Below are 22,112 nucleotides of genomic sequence, written 5' to 3' on the forward strand. Positions count from 1 at the left end.
TACATTCCTGCAATTCTTGGTCGAACTCTATAAACCTATAAGAATTTAATGATTTTTTGAGTATTTCCAGCTAATTTTCTGGCAATTCCTATGAAAACCACGAATGTCATCTCCTTACAGATTTCATATAGATGACGCAAAGTCATATAAATTTAAGAATATATCTTTCTTCTCTTCTTAAAAAATTATTTTTTAACAAATTTGATTTTTGAATATTTTTTATCAAAATCATCAAAACTAAGTTAAATTAACAAAGAACGAGAAAATGATGAAGAAGATGAAAGTTATATAAAAATAATAATTATATACAAAAAATTGTTAAATATTGTTTGATTTTTAATTTAAAAAAAAATGGAAATAAAATTGAAAAACTAAGAAAAGAGACAATGAGAGTGAAAGAAAGTAAGAGAAACAATGAAGAACTATACGAATTTATTGGTGGACGGTGTCGATTAATTATTGATTATCAATGTAATTAAAGGACAATAATCATATTCAGATGTACATTTTACTTATCATTTAATATCTTTTCATTCTCTGCTCTTTTTATTTGCGAAATAAAAATATAAAACTCAAATTTAACTGTTTTTTAGTTCCTTTTTTTGCAGCACTTAGGTAAGCAGATTATTTTTACAGGTTTTCTCTCAATAACTTGATTTTTCTTATCGGAAAGCACACGGCATAAAAATTTCAGAAAGTCCAAAATCAGCTCTAACAGACAAAGAGCATGCTTTAATAGTGTAGAAGGACCACTACGCTACCTAAAAGAGATCTCTTTGCCTGTTAGGGCAGGTCATCCTGACTCTGACTCAAAGACAAATTCGATGAAATCTAGCCTCAGACCAGAATCTAGTCAGACTGAGTTAATTTCTATATGTTGTTCCTTCCAGGCTACTTCCTTAATGAAGGAAAAAGAAATCTCATAAGCATATTCAGAGTTCAACAAAATTTCTGCAACATTAAACATCCATCGCCTATACATCGTTGTTGACTCAGTTCTTCTTCGGTCTACCTCGACTTTTCCTACCGCTATTAACTTTAATAGTCAAGAATTTTCTAGATGTCTAGATTTCCAAGTTTACCTCATAACAGCCAATTTATATAGTGTCTTAACTTTATTACCTTCCTGGAAAAGTTCATACATCTCATAAGTGTGCTGACTTCTAACTTCTTGAGTTTTTCTCTGAAGGTTTTCCACTTAACAGATTCTCAGAGGGAATATCTCAATGGAAGTGTGAATTGATTTCCTTTTTCTAAATGAAATTTTTGTTTATTAACCTTGATGATGATGAAAGTTTATATCTTTAAGTCTTTTAAAATTAATACCAATAAAGTGTTAAGGGCAACGTTGGAAAATTACGAAACGCAACAATTAGTACCCATGAATTCAGCACCGTACCTTTCATGAACCCACCACCCTCCCTTCCATCGTTGCTCTACCCTCCTTTCCCTAAGCATTACGCAATTTCCAAATGTAGTCCTCGAAAACTGTTTATTTAATATTGATATCATGAAAGAGACAATAAAGATTTAATGTGGCAAGTCAAGGTGTTATCATAATATTTATTCAGGAATGTTTTCAGTTTCAGGTACTTTGTTTATAGTAAATAAAGTTATTTTCATTATCATTATACAAAAGTGCTTGTTTTTTACGAAACGTTATCATGTTAATGTATTTAATTAAATAATATATGCTTCTGATATTGTGTCCAAAATTTTATGTTTTCAAGGGTAAGTATAAATATACTTCTGGCAACAGTACATACAATTAGTTTTGAAAAACAAACAGCTCTGAGCACGAGTGGAAATAAATTTTATTGACAGACGTTAAGGATCATGTAAATAAGACACCTTTGAGGGTCGTCTAAATATTTAATTTCAATATGATTTCCTTTATTGTATTAGACATGTTGTAAGCTTTTTTAAGTAATTCCGAAGGCTTATGTCGACTATTTTTAGAAAAACCAAAAATAGCTGTAATCACAATTTTTGAGTTGTCATTTCCATTTGCGTAATCAAAAATTAGATTATTTTTTTACGTATTAGATATTTTTAAAAAAAATTGAATTTAAAATCAAGCAACTTCTCATGAAACTCTGAGAAGAATCCTCAAAGGATCATTGTCACTGACGAAATGAAAGTATAAAAACATTTTATTTATAAAAGGAACAATTGCAAGTTCATTAACTTCCAAATGAATGCATCACACATATTATGTTGAATGTACAATAACAACATTATCAGTTAAAAGAATTTGTACGTGATAATCAGCACTGTAGATTCCAAAAAAGTTAAATTTGCAAGTTGTTACTGTCAATTTTGAACAAATGTCTTAGTCATTCACTAGAATATTTCTAGAAATAAAAAAACACTTAAAATACCCGAGCGAGACAGGTGCAGAAGGCTGCAACGGAGCTTCTAAAGACTCCGCGCTAGCTATTTTATAGGCACCAAATGGAAGACGTTCATATGTCACGGTTATTTATATAAAGTTAAATAAATTATGGAATACAAATTAATAGTGATTAAATAAATAAATCGCAATAAAGTCAACTAGGTAGTCTTAAAGTCCAAAAAAGTCGAAAATTATTTTTAATTCTAATTTGATTTGCAGAATCAGGAAAATGTTTCAATTTCTGAGCTATTCCCAGAAGATTCCATTCATATGAAATAACAAGGCATCGCAAATATCATCAAAAGAGAAGAGAAAACATGTTCAGCGCGCAATAAATACGAAAGAACTTTGAAAGTATTATATTTAATAAACAAGTCTCAATTATCAATTTAAACTTAAATTCCTCAGACCTCTCAATTTTTTGCCCTTAATAATACGAGAGAGAGTATAAAGTTGCTCAATTCAAATGCTTTGCATTTATATTATTGTTCTCATCGTTTGTTTATTTTATTTATGTGGATATAGAATGCTGAGCTACTAGATTTAATGAACTAAATGTAGTACAATTTATTTGAATTTCTTCTTGTTACTTTTTCTCATTGAACAGAAATATAAATGCTCTCATTTATATGTACTTTAGTCGCATATATTAACTACATATTATTCTTCCCACACAATAAATATATCAATACATATTACTTTTATACGTTCAACTTAGTTGTGGTTTAATTAAGTTATTTACATCGGAAATGTAAATGTAATATTATTTTGAGGATATTAAAGAGTTCAACTTATATGAAATGATCTGGCTTTATATGGAATGATGTCAGTTTACTTTTTTATAAGTTCTGATTAATTTAAAGTACCTAATAAAAATCTCATTAAAATTCGTCGATTCATAATCTAATTAAAATTTTATACAGGCTTTCATCAAAAATGTTTGATTATTCATCCTTACCCGGAAATCACACGGCTTAAATATGGTCAAAAATCCAGGAGGTTGACTTGATTCTGCTCGGCGTCTTGAACTCATATTATCTGGACTAAGTTCAGAGATACGCTGGCTTGAAGCCAGATTTTCCATTATTTAACGTCATGAGGCTTTTCCTAACAGACAACGAGCATACTTTCATGGTTAAAAAATACCACTACGGTACCTAAAAGCGGTCACAAAGCCTGTTAGGGTTTCTGATTATCTCATACAAGCCAATTAAATTGAGCGAAAATTGGACACTTGAAATTTAAAAACTGATAAATTATCAGTGTTGCAATGGAAGATGTCTGCCGAAGACAAAGACAGCAGATTCTTCCACAGAATTTGTCTTTCAAAAGATTTTATCTGCGGAAGAAAGTTGTCTTCTTGCAGATAAATAAAATTGTCTTTTTGAAGATTGTGTCTTCCGGTAGATTTAATCTTCCGCAGACAACTGTCTTCCAGTAGACAAAAAAGTGTCTACAGAAGACAGAATCTGCATGTAGATTTATTCTGCCGCAGAAAAAATCTACCAAAAATTTCATTTTTTTGCAAAATCCCTTATTTAGCAATATATTACCTATTAATTATGTAATATTTATGTTCGAAAACATAAATATTAATGTTTCAATGCTTTTAAAATATTGTAGATCATTTAAAACACATGTAAATCGAGAAAAACAACTTTTGATTTTCAAAATGCCGTTATTCTTTGTTTACATTTGTTTTCGCACAATTTTGCATGAAAATTCCATGTAAGTTGATATTAAAAGCTTTGAAACATTAATATTGATGTTTTCGAACATAAATAGCACATAATTAATAGGTAATATATTGTTAAATTAGGGATTTTGCAAAAAATAAAATTTTTGGTAGATTTTTCTGCGGCAGAATAAATCTACATGCAGATTCTGTCTTCCTGTAGACATTTTTTTGTCTACTGGTAGACAGTTTTCTGCGGAAGATTAAATCTACCGGAAGACACAATCTTCCGAAAGACAATTTTATTTATCTGCAAGAAGACAACTTTCTTCCGCAGATAAAATCTTTATAAAGAAATTGTCTTCTGCAGAAAAACTGGCAGATTGCAACACTGAACTTATTACTCAGTATTTCAACTGAATTCAGCATTCTCTGTATTTTCCTTATATTCTCTTAAAACTCACCCAATTCTGAAATTTTCTTGAATTTTGCAGGAAGACTTATTAAATAAATGAGATCACATGCGATTTATTTATTCTGCAATTGTATTATAAAAGTTAACAAAGAGATTTTATACTTATTTAAAGTTTTCTGACCTATGGCTATTTCACTTTACATTCTACAATGTAGAAGCAATTCGACACATTTATCAGAAAATAAAAATTGATCAATTCAGATGAAAGTCAATGATTCATACGATTTTATATTAAATTGTTTCCGAATTGCAAAAATCGGCTGAATGATCCAAAATTCGGCATCAAATTAGAGTTACGCCGACATGTGGCTGGATGGATTTTTGAACAATCAACTGATTTGAGCTTTTTGGAGTTATTTGAGGTAGCAATCCCGTGTGACACAAGTGGAAAAAGCATTATACATACTCGATTGAGGCCCAGTTAAGGTTTAGTGCTAAAGCATTTGTTAACAATGGATGGAATCTACTTGATAGCCATTTGGGAATCACACGAAGTCTGCTTTGTGTTCAAAACACTTTTAAATTTAAATTTAAATAAAGTTAAACTGTGTGAGAATCAGGGTAAGAATACATTAGGAATAAATACCTAAAATTCCTTAAATGGCATTTTTTTCAAATACCATCAAATGTCAACCTTGTTCTTAAGTCCAGAACAATTCATATATTTAAGAAGAAGAAAAAATATGAGCGAAGAAAGTATGTGTGACATTTTATATTTTTGTAGCACCAGAAAGAATAATACGACTTTGAGTTGAGCAGGGGTAAATTTAAATTTGGGGAATTTTTTTTTGCCTAATTTCTCCTACATTCCCCACTTTATGCCCTTATTGAGAGCACTTGATGTATACAGTATATTCATAAATCTTACATTAATACAATTTTTTCATATAAAACTATAATTAATATTTCACATAATCTAGAAGAACCTGAAATGTCTAAAGAGAAAGAGCCAGTCAGCCAACCAATCCGTACATGAGAGAATTACTAATACAAAACTCACTGGAATGAATACAAAAAAAGTCTGTTAGAATGATGATAACAGAATAAGTGACTGAGAAAAATAAAAAAATTATATTACTTATTATTTCATTCATCAAATCTTGTGTGTCATTTTGCTCTCGACAATCAAATTGTCAACAAGTGTGTAGAATAAAAAGTAAAAATTTTAAAAAAATACGGAAATGATGGCAAGTGCAAGAATTCGACGTGAACAAGTTTGTGCACGATGCAGAAACCATGGCATGGCTTCAGCATTAAAAGGACACAAAAAGTTTTGCGCCTTCTTAGATTGTGATTGTGTAAAGTGTAGGGAAACAAAGATACGGCAAAAGTTTATCGCCCGTGAAATTGCATTTCACAGGAAAAATTCAAAAAGTAGGTTTTTTGATGAGAGAAGTAACTCAACAGAGGCAGCAGCACCAAAATTAACAAATGACATAGATATATCATCAAATAAATATTTGTGTGAAGTGAGAAGAAATCAAATGTGCGCACGATGCAGAAATCATGGTGAAAATCAGCTCATCAGAGGACATAAGAATTCATGTAAATATAACAACTGCAGCTGCGAAAAGTGCCAAATTACAAAGGAAAGAAGGAAGATCATGGCAAAGCAGATTAAGGATTATCGAATGAATCCAAAGAATCTAGAAAGAATGGAAAGTTTGGCACTATCAGATTATGCTGCAAAGTATTCAGAAGAAAATGATTCCGGATACTCTACAAGTCCAAATACCAGTCCAGAGGCTGATGTGGAAATGATTTCATTCCCAACAATAATAGAAGAATGTTCAAACTCATCAGATAAGGACGATGGTGAATTAACAATTGATCTAACAGAAAAGCCAGACATTCCAGATATCGAACCAATCTTCTCACGAATTCCACCAGAGATGCTTAATACTTTCTATATGGTTCAAAGCCTATACGAAAAATACTGTCTTAATGACTGTCAAAATAAAATTCAATTCGTTTATGCATTTGTGCTGCTAGCTCATCAAAACTGGTCATTTGTTGAAGGTGCATTGACAAAAGGTATGTATTGTATTACTTATCATTCTCGAATGTTGTGAAGCCAAGCTTCCTAATGTGTTACAAAAACCTTTGAACAAATTCTTAGTGAAGTGGAACAAAATTGTTAGAAATGATTTATAAGTGCTGTAGAGAAGTTTAAAGTGATCTTCTCTTATGTGCGTCTAGACAAAATTAACAGTATATGAACTAATTTCATCGACGTAATATGGGAATTTGCATGAAAATTAATCTGATTTTCTGGACAAATTCTCCGGGTTCTTGCAAGAAACTTTAAGTCAGGGCTTTTAGTGTAGGAATAGGGTCCTCCATCAATGACGTCCACGTCTGTCTTGAAATGGATATACATACATAATGCTCTGACAGGCATAGAGCATGCTTTCATCGAGAGATGCTTCTTAAAAGCACCTTGCAGTTTCATTAGAGACCAGAATAAGAAGATTTCCCAGAATTTATGACGTCCAATACATGAATGACTCTATAGAAAATTCATGAAACTCTTTAGTAATTATTGACCTACCCAATTCATTTTTAAGCTATTTATTGTAAACTTTAGAGTTTCTGGAATATTTGGGAGATTTAGGTTTAAGCATTTATTGATCCTTTATGAATCAACCGATTAATTTCGGTTGTGTGTTTTTCTCGGGTTCCAAATTTCAAGCTACAATTCGATATCCTTAGAGAACAGGAACCCGATATATCCAGACATTTGCTAATCAATCTACTTGCAAATGTCTATTTATAACGGTATTTTGTCTACTAGGGTGAAGTAGAAAGACACAAAAAATAAGAATCGACAAACGAAAAAAAATCTTGCAATAATCACACATACAAATGAATTCATCCATGATACTTTTGACATTGATAAGTATGGAATTTGCCAGAACAGATTTTCAGTAAGTATTACCGTAAATGAAACAGTTCTATGAGAAATCTAGACCTGAATCTATATTTTAAGGATATGTTTAGTTACTAACGTAATATTAAATTTCACCATAAAATTCATCATCATCACATGCTGCTTATCAAAAAATGAATACAATTTCACCATGATTAATAAGGTCATTGGAACTTAATTTAATATTATTTAGAAGAAATTTTGTCTTACAAATTTTATAAACCTAATACATCGAGTCTTGATATAATACATTTGTTGGATATGGGATGTTCATTTATTACGTAACGCTTCCCTTCTCCGTAACCAAATCTCTAAAATCACCTCATTACTTGAGGCTTAACAAAATCTCAACCCCCTCATCCTAAGAGCGTTACGTAATAAGTGACTACCCCATGGCAGCATAGAGCTTGTCATAAATTTTTAAATCCGGAATTTTCCATACGTCTTTATTCCTAAATAAACCCAATTTTAAATCGTAATACAATTTTATTGCAATAATTTTTTGCTATTAGTTCCTATAAACTAAATCATTATCACATTACATACTAATATGGTTTAATAAATGTAATAAATAATAGCGATAAGAAATATTTAAATTGTAAAAATTTAGCGAATAAATATGGAATTCAATAATTGATGATTTAAAGCTTACTGCAAGCTAACTGCAAGCTTACTGTTGATGTAAGTGAAGCTAGTCAATTTTGATGAGTTTTGACTACATCATTTGAGTTCCGTTTTATTCGTAAATGTTATTATAAATTGCAAATTTATGTGCATTCCTGATTTCCTTGTCTAAATATGATTTTAATTCATTTTTTGCGTAGCAACATTTGGCATTTTGAACTTAGTCAAAATATTTACTCAAGGAAAACATGAATAATAATTTTAATAAAACTGTTATCATCGAGACTGAATTAAAATGTAATCATGACTTAAGTGTTCTAAAAATATCAGCTAATAGGTTTTAAAAAATTGCTATGAGATTTGAGACAATGAGTTTTTGATAGATTATGTCAACGAAACTTAAGTCTTGTATATGAAAAGCTATTTTAATTGTAATTCTTAATGTGTAACACAATTAGCATGCAATTCTTTATATGGCATGCTTAACACCTGAGCGACACACTGGAATGGCTCTTTTACATAGTCTTTCCAATTTATGTCGCTCGGGACAATTACAATAAATGTAAAAGATTCACATGTTAAGCCTGAAAATGAACATTTTAAGCAAATAAGCCTAACTTAATACTTTTATTCCAAAAGCTTTATGCTAAATTCTACAAAATTGTAATTCTGCTGTTTTTACCTAAAGCCATGTAAATCTTTTACGTTTGTGATTTTTACTTCTTTTTTACTTTTTTATATCAGTAATTTTATTAAATTTTTATTAAACAGAATCATGTAACACAAAAAACTAGTAAGTAAATGGAAGGAAAGTACGCTTGAAATAGCAAATTTGATAATTGGTATTAGATGCGTAGTCAGGGAATGGTGTTTTGGGGTCAAGTTGATGTATTAGGTTAGGAATTTTGGGGAAGAAAATTCGGAAATCCGGCTAAAAAAATGGGAACCCCCCGTAACAGGCAAAGAACATCCTCTCAAGAGCTTGTTTAACTTATTGTACTTGATGAACATTTTCGTGTTCGTTGCTCTCAGCTTACTCTGTTCTTGAGAGCTTGCTATTTACCTGCTTGGATCTTACATTGAAATTTATAGCTTCTACTCTATTCGCTGATATATATTTCCATTTCAAATATGTAGAGTCGAGTAGAGTAAAGTAGAGTCAATAGGCTAGGTCAGTGGTGGACAAGCTGTGCGCCACGGATGGTGATGTCAAGATTTTGTTAGGGATCTAGCAATAAGTAAACGATCCCTTTGAGATTCTAAGGTAAAATTCCTCAAAGCATATCTAAAGATCTATATAAATCTACACCATTATCACATTTCGGATACTATTTGCTATTTACTTCCATTTAAAATTAATTTCAATCCTTTATGAATCAATACTCATTAAACAATTACTTTAGGTTTATTATATTCTGAAGAATTTTTCAAATATCATCAACACATGGCAAGTGAGAATCTATCTGAAGCTTCAACATCACTTCCTCGACTTCTTTCATCACCTCAACAAGTGAGAGTAAAACCGATGAATGGAAAATTTTAGAATAATACAGACATTAAGTATACAATGGTACAACAAAAATTCTGACAGACATCAATTGATGTACTAGAGCATGATAAACAATTATCGGAATTAGAAAGTAAGGAGTTGAATTAAGGAGATCTATAATAAGGACAAACATCTAGCAACTAAGAATCTACTCTTCTAAGTTTAGTTTATATATTAAATTTACTACATCTCACTTTGCATTGAGTGAAGAAAAAAAAGTGATTTGATAATTTTTTTGACCTTCTCATAAGAGAAGTGTATTTTTGTGTATATATAGAATAATTTACATAAAAGAGAATTTAAAGTCAATTTGTATATATACAATAAGATGATGATAATGATGGAGATGACGATGGTTATAAAAAAGATCGTCTGTGAAAGCATTATTGAGAGAGAAATGTCGAATGAGAGAAAATTGAGAACAACAAATTTATATTACATTAAATGAATAATGATAGTAAGTAATAACATCATCAATTCACATCGCACGAGAATCGTACAAAATGCTTATCGGGTATAAAAAATTTCTTCTTTTTCTCGTATTTTTTTATTTGTTGAATTTTGAATTAAAATCGGTTAGGAAAATAAAGATTTATTTTTGTTTCATTTATTGTGCTTATTTTTTGAACTTTTAACCTGTTTTTTTTTTCAGAGTATTATTGATTGTGAGAATACATACACTTAAATAAAAGGAACTTGCTCATCACATGATTAAATTTATTCAACAAATTGTCTTGTGAATAAATTGATAACATGAGAAATATGCTTGTATATGCTTATTTTTAGAACTTATTTATGATTTAAATTTCAAAATCGGCATGGTTATGATTTCACGTGGAAGCTTAACACGCGTTCTAAATATATATTAAATAGCCTTGATCTCTACATATTGAAAAATATAAAATATTTTACATGTTTTAAAACCAGAATCTACGAATTACAGAATATTTCATTGATGATAATGACAGCATATGCAATATGTTGTTATTCTTTTAAATAATATTTTCATGCAATTGACATTATCAGTCTTGCTGTAGATTAATATTTTTTGATGCAATAATAATATATTTGGTAGCCGAATCGGCATGACTATGGCATGTTGCCAAATTTTACTGCATCTGATTTATTCCAGAGTCAACTCAGAGATGTATTCAGGAAGGGATTTTGGGGGTCACCTTCATACAAACTATGGATTCCATAGAATATATGGATTCCATTAATTTCATAATTTCCATGTATTTATCCATTTGTTCAGCCAAATGATCAGGATTCTCCTCATCTCCTTTTTCCCCAAAAACCCATATATCCTACCTAAGATTTTGCACCCTCAAAAAGTTTCTGTCAAGTTCCCTCAGTCACGTCGGCCTGAAATCGCATTTTTCATCTTTTCTATTATACATTGTGTGCCTTCCGGAATTCTCCAATAAAGAATTTTATATATTATTTCAGAACTGTATTCATCATTATTTTTGTGCAAAAACAGATAAGTGTTCAAATTTAAATGATTTCATTCTCTATTTTGTATTACTTTAAAAATACATTCATTCATCTTGCATGAAATTCATGAATCAGCAATTAATTTTACTGACACGATGAAGTCTTTTTTTATGAAAAGAAATTTTTAAGTGATTTTTCATTATGTTGAATATCAACTATTGAATATAATATTTCCAGTTCACAAGACAAGCGCAAACTGTCACAATTCAGTTTCAATTGTAAGATTCAAGAATACTTCAGCAAAGTTCTGCATGAAGGGTTATGAACTTGAAGGATGGCTGAAACTTTGGATGTAGGAAGTTTTACTTTTCAGAGAAAATTTTTAAATTAAGAATTTTAGGATTTAGGAAATGGAAATTTAGAGGGGAAGGAAGGGAGGAGCATGTCTAACAATGAGTTTTCCATAGAGAATTCGCTACGGACGGGAGTCTCAAAGTGAACCGGGAACTCTATTACCACAAACCAAATTATAAGACTTTGAAAATCCCAGAAACTGGCCAGCCTAACAACAATTACTTTCATACAAATCTTGGAAGATGACATCGATCCAGGAATTCATATTTCATTATTAAGTTTTTCATCAAATTCAATTTAAAGTTTTCAGTTTTCTCTGTCAACTTTTAATCAAGAAAAAGTAAGAATTATTACATCATTGCCTGTATTAAGAACGCATTGACTATAAAGCATGAAATGTGCTTATTGAAATAATACATTTATTGTATTACACTTGATGATCTACATATAAATCAACTATACATAGCCTAACTGTAATACATCCGTATATAATCGAGTGACATAAGAAGAAAACAAATGCGACTGAACACGGATTTGTACAGACCAAACTATGAATTCACATTGAACATCTCAACGTCACAGAAATCAGGAGAGAAAAAAATAATTTCTTATAACGAACTGCTGTTCAAAGTTTTCTTGCCCTTTTTTATTAATAAACTTTTCGTTGCCTTACTTCCAACATTTTGTATATATTTCAGTACTGCTTTCACCCGAAAGGAAATTCAATTATGAAGAAAATGCATGTTCTTTTCATCATAAAGTTATGATCCTTATGACTGTGCTTTTTATTTTGTTGCTTTCTCACATTTATACCATATACCTTTAAAATTTAAATCCTTTTCAGATTATGCAATATGGAAAGTTTTATTGTGTAGCTTGATGAGTGTTTAGAACATGAAAAATGTCACGTTTGAGTTAAGACATAAAAAACTCAAAGCTTTTTTGTTCTTTGAACATTTTAACGATTTAAGTATTGAAATATAAAACGCGATTTACATTGAATGGCATGAACTTAGACGCCTACACTGTAAAAAAATACATATAATAATTTTAAAGGAACAAGTTAGACTTGCAACTGTAATTTATTCAGAATCAAGTCGACTCGACATCATGTAAAACCCGAATGGACTTCAAGTTGAAAACCAGGTGCACATAGCTAAAAACCTTTTTTGCCGTTTTCAAACCTTTAAGTCAAGTTTTTGAGATAATGGTCCCAAAAATGATGCATAATGCAAAAACTCAATATCCACAAAAATCAACATTATTAATAATTTGACATCATTTGAAATTTATGAAAATGAGTGCTATATACCGTACCAAAAACGTCATTTCTGACCTAAACCCCAAATGGGTGAAAGTTAATACATTTTTACTTACTGTAAACATGTCACATATATAGAACTTGTATAAATTCTCTGTCCACACGTTTAGTTGACATTCATTCATCACTGTTCTGCGTCATGTAGCTTTTTTTAAGTTAATACATCGGGAGTAAGAATTGTCGAGGTTAGAATGAGATCACGAAAATCAGGCTAAAATTAGTCGATGACGATACATTGAGAACACTTAGCAACTCAGACTCTCGAGACAGTATCAAGTTGTTTAGGAAATGTCTCGATTTCGATTCTTTTTTAATGTCAAGACCCTTGAGAGTTTGAGCATACACCAAAAATGATTATTCCTGAAAATTCACAAAATAGAAATAAGACTCGTTCCTTTTAATTTTTATGTCATGGTCAACGGTAAAATATAATTTTTATTTTTTTCTCGAGTGGCCTTTAATTTCAATTTTTTTAAAGTTTTTTTTCTTTAATTTTCATTTCTAATATTTACAATGAATAATTTACAAATCTTTTATTTGTTTATAAAATTTTTCTTTCCTTCCTTAACATAAAAGTTTTCAACTTCAGAAATTGTTTCGACTAGAAAAATGAGTTAGAATTAAGTAATATTTACTAGTTTTGTTGTTTTTATTAAAAACCTAAAGCTTCATTTGCAAATAATTTTGTTCATCTTAATACTTTTTAAAAGTGAATACAATAAGGTTTTGGATGTATCTTTTGTGATTCAGAGTCATAATCAATGGTGTCGTATATTGTGATCTTAGAAATTGATAAATGCTGACAATTTTTGTTTCCCAAGGTTTTTGGAAGAAAAGTCAAAAAATTTGCAATTTTTGGTGTTTTTGAAGATTATTTGCCAAATAACAGAGGAACTGCTCGCTTAACCTAACAACCAAAGAGACCGCTTTTAGGTACCGGAATGGTATTTCAATATTATAAAAGCAAGCTCTTTGCCTATTAGGGTTATTACGAAACGCAAATAGGATCTAAACATTTTTACGCTTTATATTAAATTTTCTTTATTTTATGAACAAATCTTGTTACAGGAAGGATCAAAAAGGTCCATTTTTTGCATTACGTAATAAGTAACTCCATTAAAATCGACTAAAGTGTCGTGTGACATGGTTTAATGAGCACTATCAAAGTAACATCCCTAGCAGGTAGCACTAAAATGCATGTAGCATGTGTTGATGTCACAAATTATGCTCACTGTAAGTATTCAATTTAAATTATTACCAAGAATCACAAAGATATATTCAAACCTTAGGGAAAATGTAGGCAGAAAACGGATTTGGAAAAATATTGATATTGTTTTTTGGTACGCAAATTTTCACACTGATTATGAAGATTAATTTAAATTTTTCATCAAAATTTGAATAATTTGATTCAGTAAATATGAATCAATTAAAATTTTTCAATTATTTCCAGCAACATCTTTCCATTAACTAAATTACCAAATGTTACATGTTCAAATATTTTCCATATCCATTTTCCATCCATAGTTTCCTTTTCATTTAAACGTGAAAAATCACAGATTAAAGTTTTTAACAATTTTTTTTATCGATTTTTCCGATTCAAATATTTTAATTTAATCTTTTTTACTTCTTATTTTTTGAAAATGTATACACACTCCCTCAGCTTCCTTCCATAATATACTCAATATACTCAATACGGAAGTAGGAAAAATTATTATCGCAATAATGTTCTTTTATCTATTGACAAAAAAAAATGAAATTTTCTGTGTACCTTTTTTCCTGCTTCCTATGAATAGCAAATGGGTATTGATTTGCATTGAAATGGCAATTTAAATGGGAAAAGTAATTTTGCTTGCTTCTCATTTTGCAGGAAAGAAATTCAGGGTATGCGTGTTTAAGGACTCTTTTAGGTTGTTTATTTTTGAGATTTCTGAGAATTGTACTAAGCAAAGTTCATATGGAATTTATGTGAGGCACACATTTTGAAAAGTAATTTAAGCTCACGTGTAAACAGCATATGTAGAAAATTTGTTTACGGATTTTATTTCATTTCTTTATGAGGACTTAGTATGTCAGTATTCGTGGGATTAGAAGTTATTGAATATAAAATATTAAGCCTGATCTGCTGAAAAATTCACGACAATATGGCATCTAAGTGACAATTTTTTTGCTTAGTATCACAAAACATTGCCAATTGGATGCCGTGTGACAGTCATCTGGGTGCTATTTTGAGCATTGATTAAAGATATTTTAAGAGTTACTTTATGTTCCTTTTATCCAAAGTAGAACCGAAGACAAGAATCCAACTCGAACCTTTGCAGCAATTTAGAACGAATTATAAAAGAATTTTTGAAAATCAGCTCGAAATTACCATAAACTGCATTACAACGCGGGATTTTGAAGATAGTCCTACAAATTTTGTTTAGAAAAATTTTGGGAAACTTGAAACAAGATCTTTAAAATCTCTTTATTGTCTTGCAGTTAAGGTCAATTTGTGATCTGTTTTCCTCAGAATTCGTATAAAATCGCATAAATTCCTTCAGAATTCGTTCCAAATTGCTAAAAGGGATGGATGTGCCATGAAGAAAGAGTTCAGAATTGCTTGACCTTTGAACGTTTTCTTGACTTCATCATTCTCTAATACTGACTGATTTCACCATATAATTAACAAACTGCTACAGCCTGTAGCTTGAGTTTCAATGTTTATGTTTCTTTTTTGGGTGATGCTTTAAATGTTGAATAAATTTTAAGAAGAGCTTTAATCGTTTCACAATACTTCAAAATGCTACATCCTTCTCATAAAAAAGTTATTCATAATTTCATCCTACACATGTGTATAACTTTTCATCTCATATCTCAGAGCAACATTTAAATATCTTTACGAAACATCCTTCCTCTGAAATTTTCTCATCTATAAATTAAGGTAACGGAAAATACCTTCTGTGTCCTTTCTCAACCTTCATGCTATATAAATAGAAGAGATTTTTATTTTATATCGAATTGAATTTGATATCGTATACATTTATTGAACATTTTTCGCTTCCATTTCTTCCTTTTTTCGCACAAAAAACTTTTCTTCTTTTCCTTCCCTTTTTTTGTGAAAGCATTTGCAGCACTGCTCACATATTTTTCACTTGTATTTGAGAAAGGATATTTAATAAGAAATAATATGAACCAGAGAAAATTTTGCATGGTGAATAAAATTTTATAGCTTTGATTATTCGATTAAGTTTATTCACTCGTTCGCTGTGAAAGGAAGGAGCCAGTGTGATGACATCTCAATTAAAATTTTTGTCCAATTTAATTTTCTTCTTTTTATTTTGTTTTTCTTTTAAAAAATTAAAATTAATTGTAGAAGGGATGGTAACTTTTGGGGTCTTCTTGTTCAAAAATGTATTTTTTTAAAGCTTTTACATATTCTAATAAATTTTGAATATCTACAAGATTCTAATTTTTTTCGTCAAATTTTCGTTTCAATCCCTGAACAGAATAAATCGATTAATCAATCCAAAATCCGGCATGAGAACGGCATGACTCCAAATTAGGCTATATCCGCCATCTAGTCAGATATAGGCATCTTTTGTGAGAAAAAGGTCTTTAACTGAGTAAAAATCCCGAAAAATTGTCCATATCTTCCATTTTCGTTCAATTAGCGGGATAATTTACAAAATCAGGCTATTGTTGTGCAGTTAAGGGCAATTTCCGGCTTGTTTTTATTCAAAAATTCTTTCAAAATTCATTTCAAAGTTCTTTGAAGCTGAGATCGGATTTTAGATCGATTAACCGATTTGTGCTATTCAGGGTAAGAGCTAAAAGTCCAATCAACTTCTCTCTGCGTTTATCTCCAATCCAAAATATCTGGAAAAAACCTTTTATTAGTTTTCATCAAAATAGTTACCATCCCTTCCGAAAAATATGACATTATATTCATTTACTTTATTTTTTTCCATAACTTCGCTAGTTTCATTTTGTTAATTCGTTTAAAAATTCTTTACTAGATGTTTGTGAATGAATATGCATTTCAAGTACCTAAAATTATTTTGGCAGAAATTTGTTTGATTTTCTTAAAAAAAAAATTAATCCTCAAATTGGAAGATATTCCGTAAATTACACCCAAAATGCATATCCTTCATATTTTTGCTAATGTTTTTCTTCTAACATAATTTCATTTCATATATTTCTACAAGTTTTTTTTAGGCTACTGTATTTTGATCCATAAGAATTTCTTTCATGTTCACATATTTCATCTTTTGAATTTTATTCCAAGAATTTGATTTTTGATGCTATAAATAATTTAGATAATGTTAATTGGATTTTTACTGTCTTCAAACGGTAAAAAGTGTACATGTATAAATTACTGTAAATTATGAGTAAGATTTGTCGAACATTATTATTCTTAATTGGTAGTGAATTTTGGAACGTTTTGGAACGCAAATCATGTAAATTATGATAATATTCTTTAAATATTCTCAAACAGCACGAAGAGGAAGAGTCTAATTTCTTAAAAATGGGCCGAAATTAGCCGTCAAATAGCCGACATGGCATCCTCACTTCTTGCCATCAACGTGTCGACATAACTGCGTCTTGGCAACTTTATTGTGCTGCTCGGGAATTTTATTATTGAAGGAGATTGATGTATATTAAAATCATTCTGATAATTTATATTGAATATACAAAATAAACACTAGAGTCTTTAGAAATACATACTAATGACTTATTGACAAAATGATACATAAAGTCATTACATTAATCAAATGAATGACAATGACAAATTATAATGCAATTTAAGTTTAATTTACTCAATTTGGTAATTTCAATAAGTTATGTAAATTTGAATTATTAAAAAAGCAAACTATTGTAAATTTGATTATCAATCAGCACATACATTTGTACTTGATTAAAATTTGCATGAGTTCGTTCATGAGCTATTGAATGTAATAAATTGTCAAAGTTCATACTTATCAAAAAATTGTAATTTCATTATTTTCCGTAAATTCATAGCTTTGTCAGAGCAATGACATCAACTAGTCAAGTATTACAATACAGATACGTCGCTTGAAATTTTTTGTACAGTCATAAACACTCTTATTATTCAGGAAATTTTATTAGGCAAACATAATTTGCTTTCCTGTTTTTGATTGCTCGTGTGGAAATTGTAAATGAGCCAATTGAATTAGAGATATCGAAAAAAATCTAATCAAGGCTTAGAAATTTTCTGCTTTTATGCTTCATCTAGGTTGATTTGTACACCTACCAAATTCATTCACACTTTCAATTTTTCAATCTTAGAAAATTCTATCTTGAAAATTTAGAATTTACGATTTTTCCAAGAATATCGATCAAAAAAGTATGCAATAACTTTTCATTCAAAAATTTTTCATCCTCAACACAACCGCATGATAACAAATTTCATTCCAAAGAACAAATACGTGATGATGTGCTTTGAATTTTAAATCATTGATAAAAGGAGAAAGTTCAAGGGCGTCGTGAAATAAAGCTCAAATATTTCGATAACACCACAAGAAGATAATCCATTGAAAAGACTTATAAAAGCATAACAAGAAGAAGAGCAGCACATGTGTGTAGTAAACTAGCAACAACTTAAAGGAAAACTAATGTAATGGAAGTTTCATGTACTGACAAAATATATAATGTAATTTTTTTGCTATAAAATAACATCATTGTTGTATCATTTTAAGTTCACTGGAATCTTTATGGTTGGAATCATCACATGATGCCAGAGGATGAAGTCGACTCGGGTTTTGTATGAAAAAGTCGACTCGACTTTTAATAGAATTTGAGTTGACTCCAAACTGTATGAAGCAAACCCGAGCGGCACAAATGTAGAAAACTCCGAAACGGAGTCACGGTTTAGCACCCATATGGCTGTCAAATAGAGCCGGCTTCCATTTAGTGCTAGTAAAAGAGAAGGACCAATAGATTAATTTTAAATTACGGACTCATTAAGACATTACAATGAGAATCAACATTCCTCAAAAAACTTTTAATTTTAAGAGTTTCCTACGCGGAAGCTTCCTACACAAATCTGATTAAAAATTCTAATTTCCAAAACCGATGTCAAGGATGTTCATTTTGAACTTAATTCACAAATTCAAAGCTTATACTTAACAGATTCAATATCGAGAATTCCCTTCAGCTTAATAAATCCAATTTATTTTAATTCTCGTCAGTACTGCCAGCAGCAATCATTTTTTAATGCTTTTTTTTCTTCTCCTGCGATTAACAAGGTTTTAGTCTGCATAAAAGATTTTCAAAAAATTTATTAAAATAATCTGAATTTTGGGTTTTAGAGAAAATCTCACAATTTGGCTTAAAAGAAGTCATTTCAAAAGAAAAGCATAGCAGTAAAATTCACATTGTATCTCATTCCATTAATTCACTACCATTGCCTGTGGCATGGAAATAATTTCAAGAACAGAAGAAAAATAATTGTACAATCAACGGACAACATAAAATTTATTACCGTAGCGATGAGAAGCAACATAGCGGAATTGAATTTCCTTATTTTTCTGAGATGTGTCTTTGTGGAGGCAGAAAGAAATTAAAGAATAAGGTTGACATTTTTGTTTCTTCTTTTTAGATTTTTTTAGAAATTTTTTTATATGAACACAATTTTATTATTCGTACAGTTTGTCTTTCTGTTTCATGAAAGATTAACATCTTAATCTCAAGTTAATAGTTTGGCATGCTAAGTGCCAATATGTTAATCAATAACGAATTTTCATTTCATTCACTATCACTTTCTTCATTTCTTTTCAATTGTTTGTCTGTTTGACTTGCTAGAGTTGTAAATGCTAGTGTTCTTAGAGGTTGTTCACTTATTACGAAACTCAATCAATCAAAAATCAACTATTTTACCTCCTATCCGCATTCATAACAATATATTTATGATAAAACTCACTTTTCTCCTTCCCTATATCCCCAAGATCATTGCGTAATAAGTGAACGGCTCCATAGGGAATGTTCGGAAATTACGTAACGCTTTTGCAGAATTTGGTTCATTAAAAACCATTGCTGTAGGAACAGTGCCTACAAGTATTATTCCAACCGCAACGTAATTCCCGAAGGCTCCTTCAAGGCAGTGGTGGACATTTCATAAAAAATTGACGGTACACATGTTAATATTCCGGGGCACATAGCTTGCTCACCACTGCCTAAAGAGATAATTCAAAAAAATTTGGTCATTAAAATCTTTGGTACGATTTAAAATGTCTTCAATTGCCAATTCATCTAAACAATCATCTCATAGACAACAAAAAGCCACTAGCATTTACAACTCGTCCTTATCAAAAATACATATTTTCATGCTTACTACAAAAAAAATCCATTATCGTTGTCTCATCATTGATAATTTTTTGCTTACATTTTTGCTTGCATAATCATTCCTTTTGTGTATAATAAAATTAGAAATCTTTACATAATCTTTATTCACTGCTTCTTAATCTTTAATTCTTCGTTTCCTTTCATGACATTCATTAAGCAGATATAAAAAGAATTTTCTTTATAGTCGAAAAAATGAATGTTAATTTAATATCAAGGTGGATCAGCTTTACTTGCTGTTTTTCTTCCACCATTAAGGAACTCATGAATTTCAGATTCTGTTCTATGACTCAAATGAAGTAAATCTTCTTTGGATAATCGACCTAGTGGAATGTTACTTCCATTACCACCAATAGTATTACTATTAATGCTATGACTATTTTGCTGCTGCTGCGATGATGATGATGATAAACGAGGGCTCTTGTTGCGAGGTTGTATTGTTGCATATGTTGGATCTAGTCCTTCATCATCATCTTCGTCATCATGTGAATGTTTACGAGGTTTTGATGATCGTGGCGATGGAACAGGTCGAATATTTAACGAGTCATTGCTTTGTACTTTCAAAAAGCTATCATTGGGATTTTGACTCCTCAATGGTAGTCGATTACTAATGCTCGGTACTTTCGGTGGTTTAGCTTTTAAAAGAGTCTTATCTACACCATACTTTTCCTTTAATTCCTCGTGCAATTTATCGCGTAAAACGGCCTTGCTTCGATCAATTTGAAATATTGCCGGATGTAGTGATTCTCTGAAGGATTCCCTCTTAACGGGCTCTCTGAGGGGATCTCTCAGTGGAAGTGTTGATTGATTTTCAAATGTTACTTGACTTTTGTTCTCAGATACTGTACTGTATGTATCAACACTTAATGGTCTTCGTTTCTGTTTGGCTTTTTGATTTCTTTTTACTGGCAGTTCAGGTTTCTCTTCACTTGTTGAATCAATTGATCCACTAAATGTATCAAATTTACTCTTTTCACGTGCTACTTCTTTGTCTAGACCATCAGCTGATTTCGTTATGCCAGTTTTACCTGAGAACGTGTCAAATTTATTTGATCCGGTTGTTTTGCCAAATGTTTCAAATCGATGACCTAAGTCTGGAGGTGAATTGGCAAGGTCGCTGGCGATATCACGACTTAATCGTCTGCCAATCGTATCAAGACGTTCACCCAAGATGCTATCTGTACTAAATCGTCTAACATTAAGTGATGATGAATTGGATCTTGAGTGACCATCTCGCTTTATACTAAAGAGTCTTAATTTTGGACTCGCTTTTGGTTTTACGGATGGTGCAGATGAAGCTATTGATTGAATATCTGGGTTTGGACTTGACGGCATATTTGGTGTTGCTGGTGAATCAACTTCTTCAACTACTTCTAATTTTGGAATTTGTGGCTGTTCCTTCTCTTCTTGTTGAACTCTATTAGAAAATGTAGAAGATAATGAAAAAATAATTAAATCTCCTGAAAATTTACCTTCGTATCTCCTGTATCATTTCAAAGAACTGTGCTTTACTCTTTCGACGTCGCCGCTGTTCATCTTCCTTCTGGAGCAAATTTTAAAAGAAATAATTCTCAATAATTATGTTCGATATAATGAGATAATTTAACAGCATGAACTCACCCTCTTGACACTCTTCTGGAAGATAACAAAAATGTACATTCTCTACAATATTGAATGATTATAATCATGACATTTAGGGAGTAGACTTGTGATATGTCCTTTTCTTAGAGTGTGCACTAATTCTCTTGCAGCATGATGTGGCGACACCAATTCCACACAGTTTATAAAGCGATAGAGTTTCTGTAGATGAAAAGCGTAATAGAATTTTTTTAAAGAGATATTGAGTGTGGCATAGTCTGTGCATATTTTATAGCATCGGAAAAATGTGCTTTGGTTGCAAAATATTTTCAAGTAGTTCTTTTAATAGAGCTGAAGATTCTATTCCTGAGTTTTATTAATAAATCATGATTTTCATGAATTTATTAACAGTTATGTCTGATGCATAAAATCAATAG

The 22,112-nt window shown here is 30.6% G+C and overlaps 2 protein-coding genes across 3 annotated transcripts in view; one reads left to right on the top strand and one right to left on the bottom strand.

The window, feature by feature from the left end:
• Window positions 1-5,626: 5,626 nt before the first annotated feature.
• LOC139091691 (doublesex- and mab-3-related transcription factor dmd-3-like) lies at window positions 5,627-9,774 on the top strand. The gene is made up of 2 exons (XM_070641843.1): window positions 5,627-6,579; window positions 9,502-9,774. The coding sequence occupies exons 1-2, from the start codon at window positions 5,727-5,729 to the stop codon at window positions 9,639-9,641; spliced, it is 993 nt and encodes a 330-aa protein (XP_070497944.1). The 5' UTR covers window positions 5,627-5,726; the 3' UTR covers window positions 9,642-9,774.
• Window positions 9,775-19,547: 9,773 nt separating this feature from the next.
• The window catches only part of LOC139091747 (uncharacterized), a 43,325-nt gene continuing 40,760 nt past the window's right edge, over window positions 19,548-22,112 (bottom strand). Inside the window, exons 16-19 of one of the 2 annotated variants that reach the window (XM_070641916.1) lie at window positions 21,800-21,897; window positions 21,718-21,739; window positions 21,570-21,637; window positions 19,548-21,514 (exon numbers count right to left, since the gene is read on the bottom strand). In XM_070641916.1, the coding sequence (XP_070498017.1) occupies window positions 20,311-21,514; window positions 21,570-21,637; window positions 21,718-21,739; window positions 21,800-21,897 (1,392 nt within the window). In that variant the 3' untranslated portion in view covers window positions 19,548-20,310. Of the gene's footprint in view, window positions 21,515-21,569; window positions 21,641-21,717; window positions 21,740-21,799; window positions 21,898-22,112 lie in introns of both variants that reach the window. The other variant, XM_070641915.1, reaches the window with a different exon arrangement.

This window comes from Chironomus tepperi, unplaced genomic scaffold, assembly GCF_022539635.2.
Source record: "Chironomus tepperi strain 1889 unplaced genomic scaffold, CSIRO-AGI_Ctep_v1 contig_260, whole genome shotgun sequence".
NCBI classification, from domain to species: domain Eukaryota; kingdom Metazoa; phylum Arthropoda; class Insecta; order Diptera; family Chironomidae; genus Chironomus; species Chironomus tepperi.

What these genes read in the sequence shown, in the direction of transcription:
- LOC139091691 (XM_070641843.1), top strand. Translation starts at nt 5,727, where the DNA reads ATGATGGCAAGTGCAAGAATTCGACGTGAACAAGTTTGTGCACGATGC. An exon ending in TGAAGGTGCATTGACAAAAG is followed by an intron (nt 6,580 to 9,501) that starts GTATGTATTGTA and finishes CAATTACTTTAG; the next exon opens with GTTTATTATATTCTGAAGAA.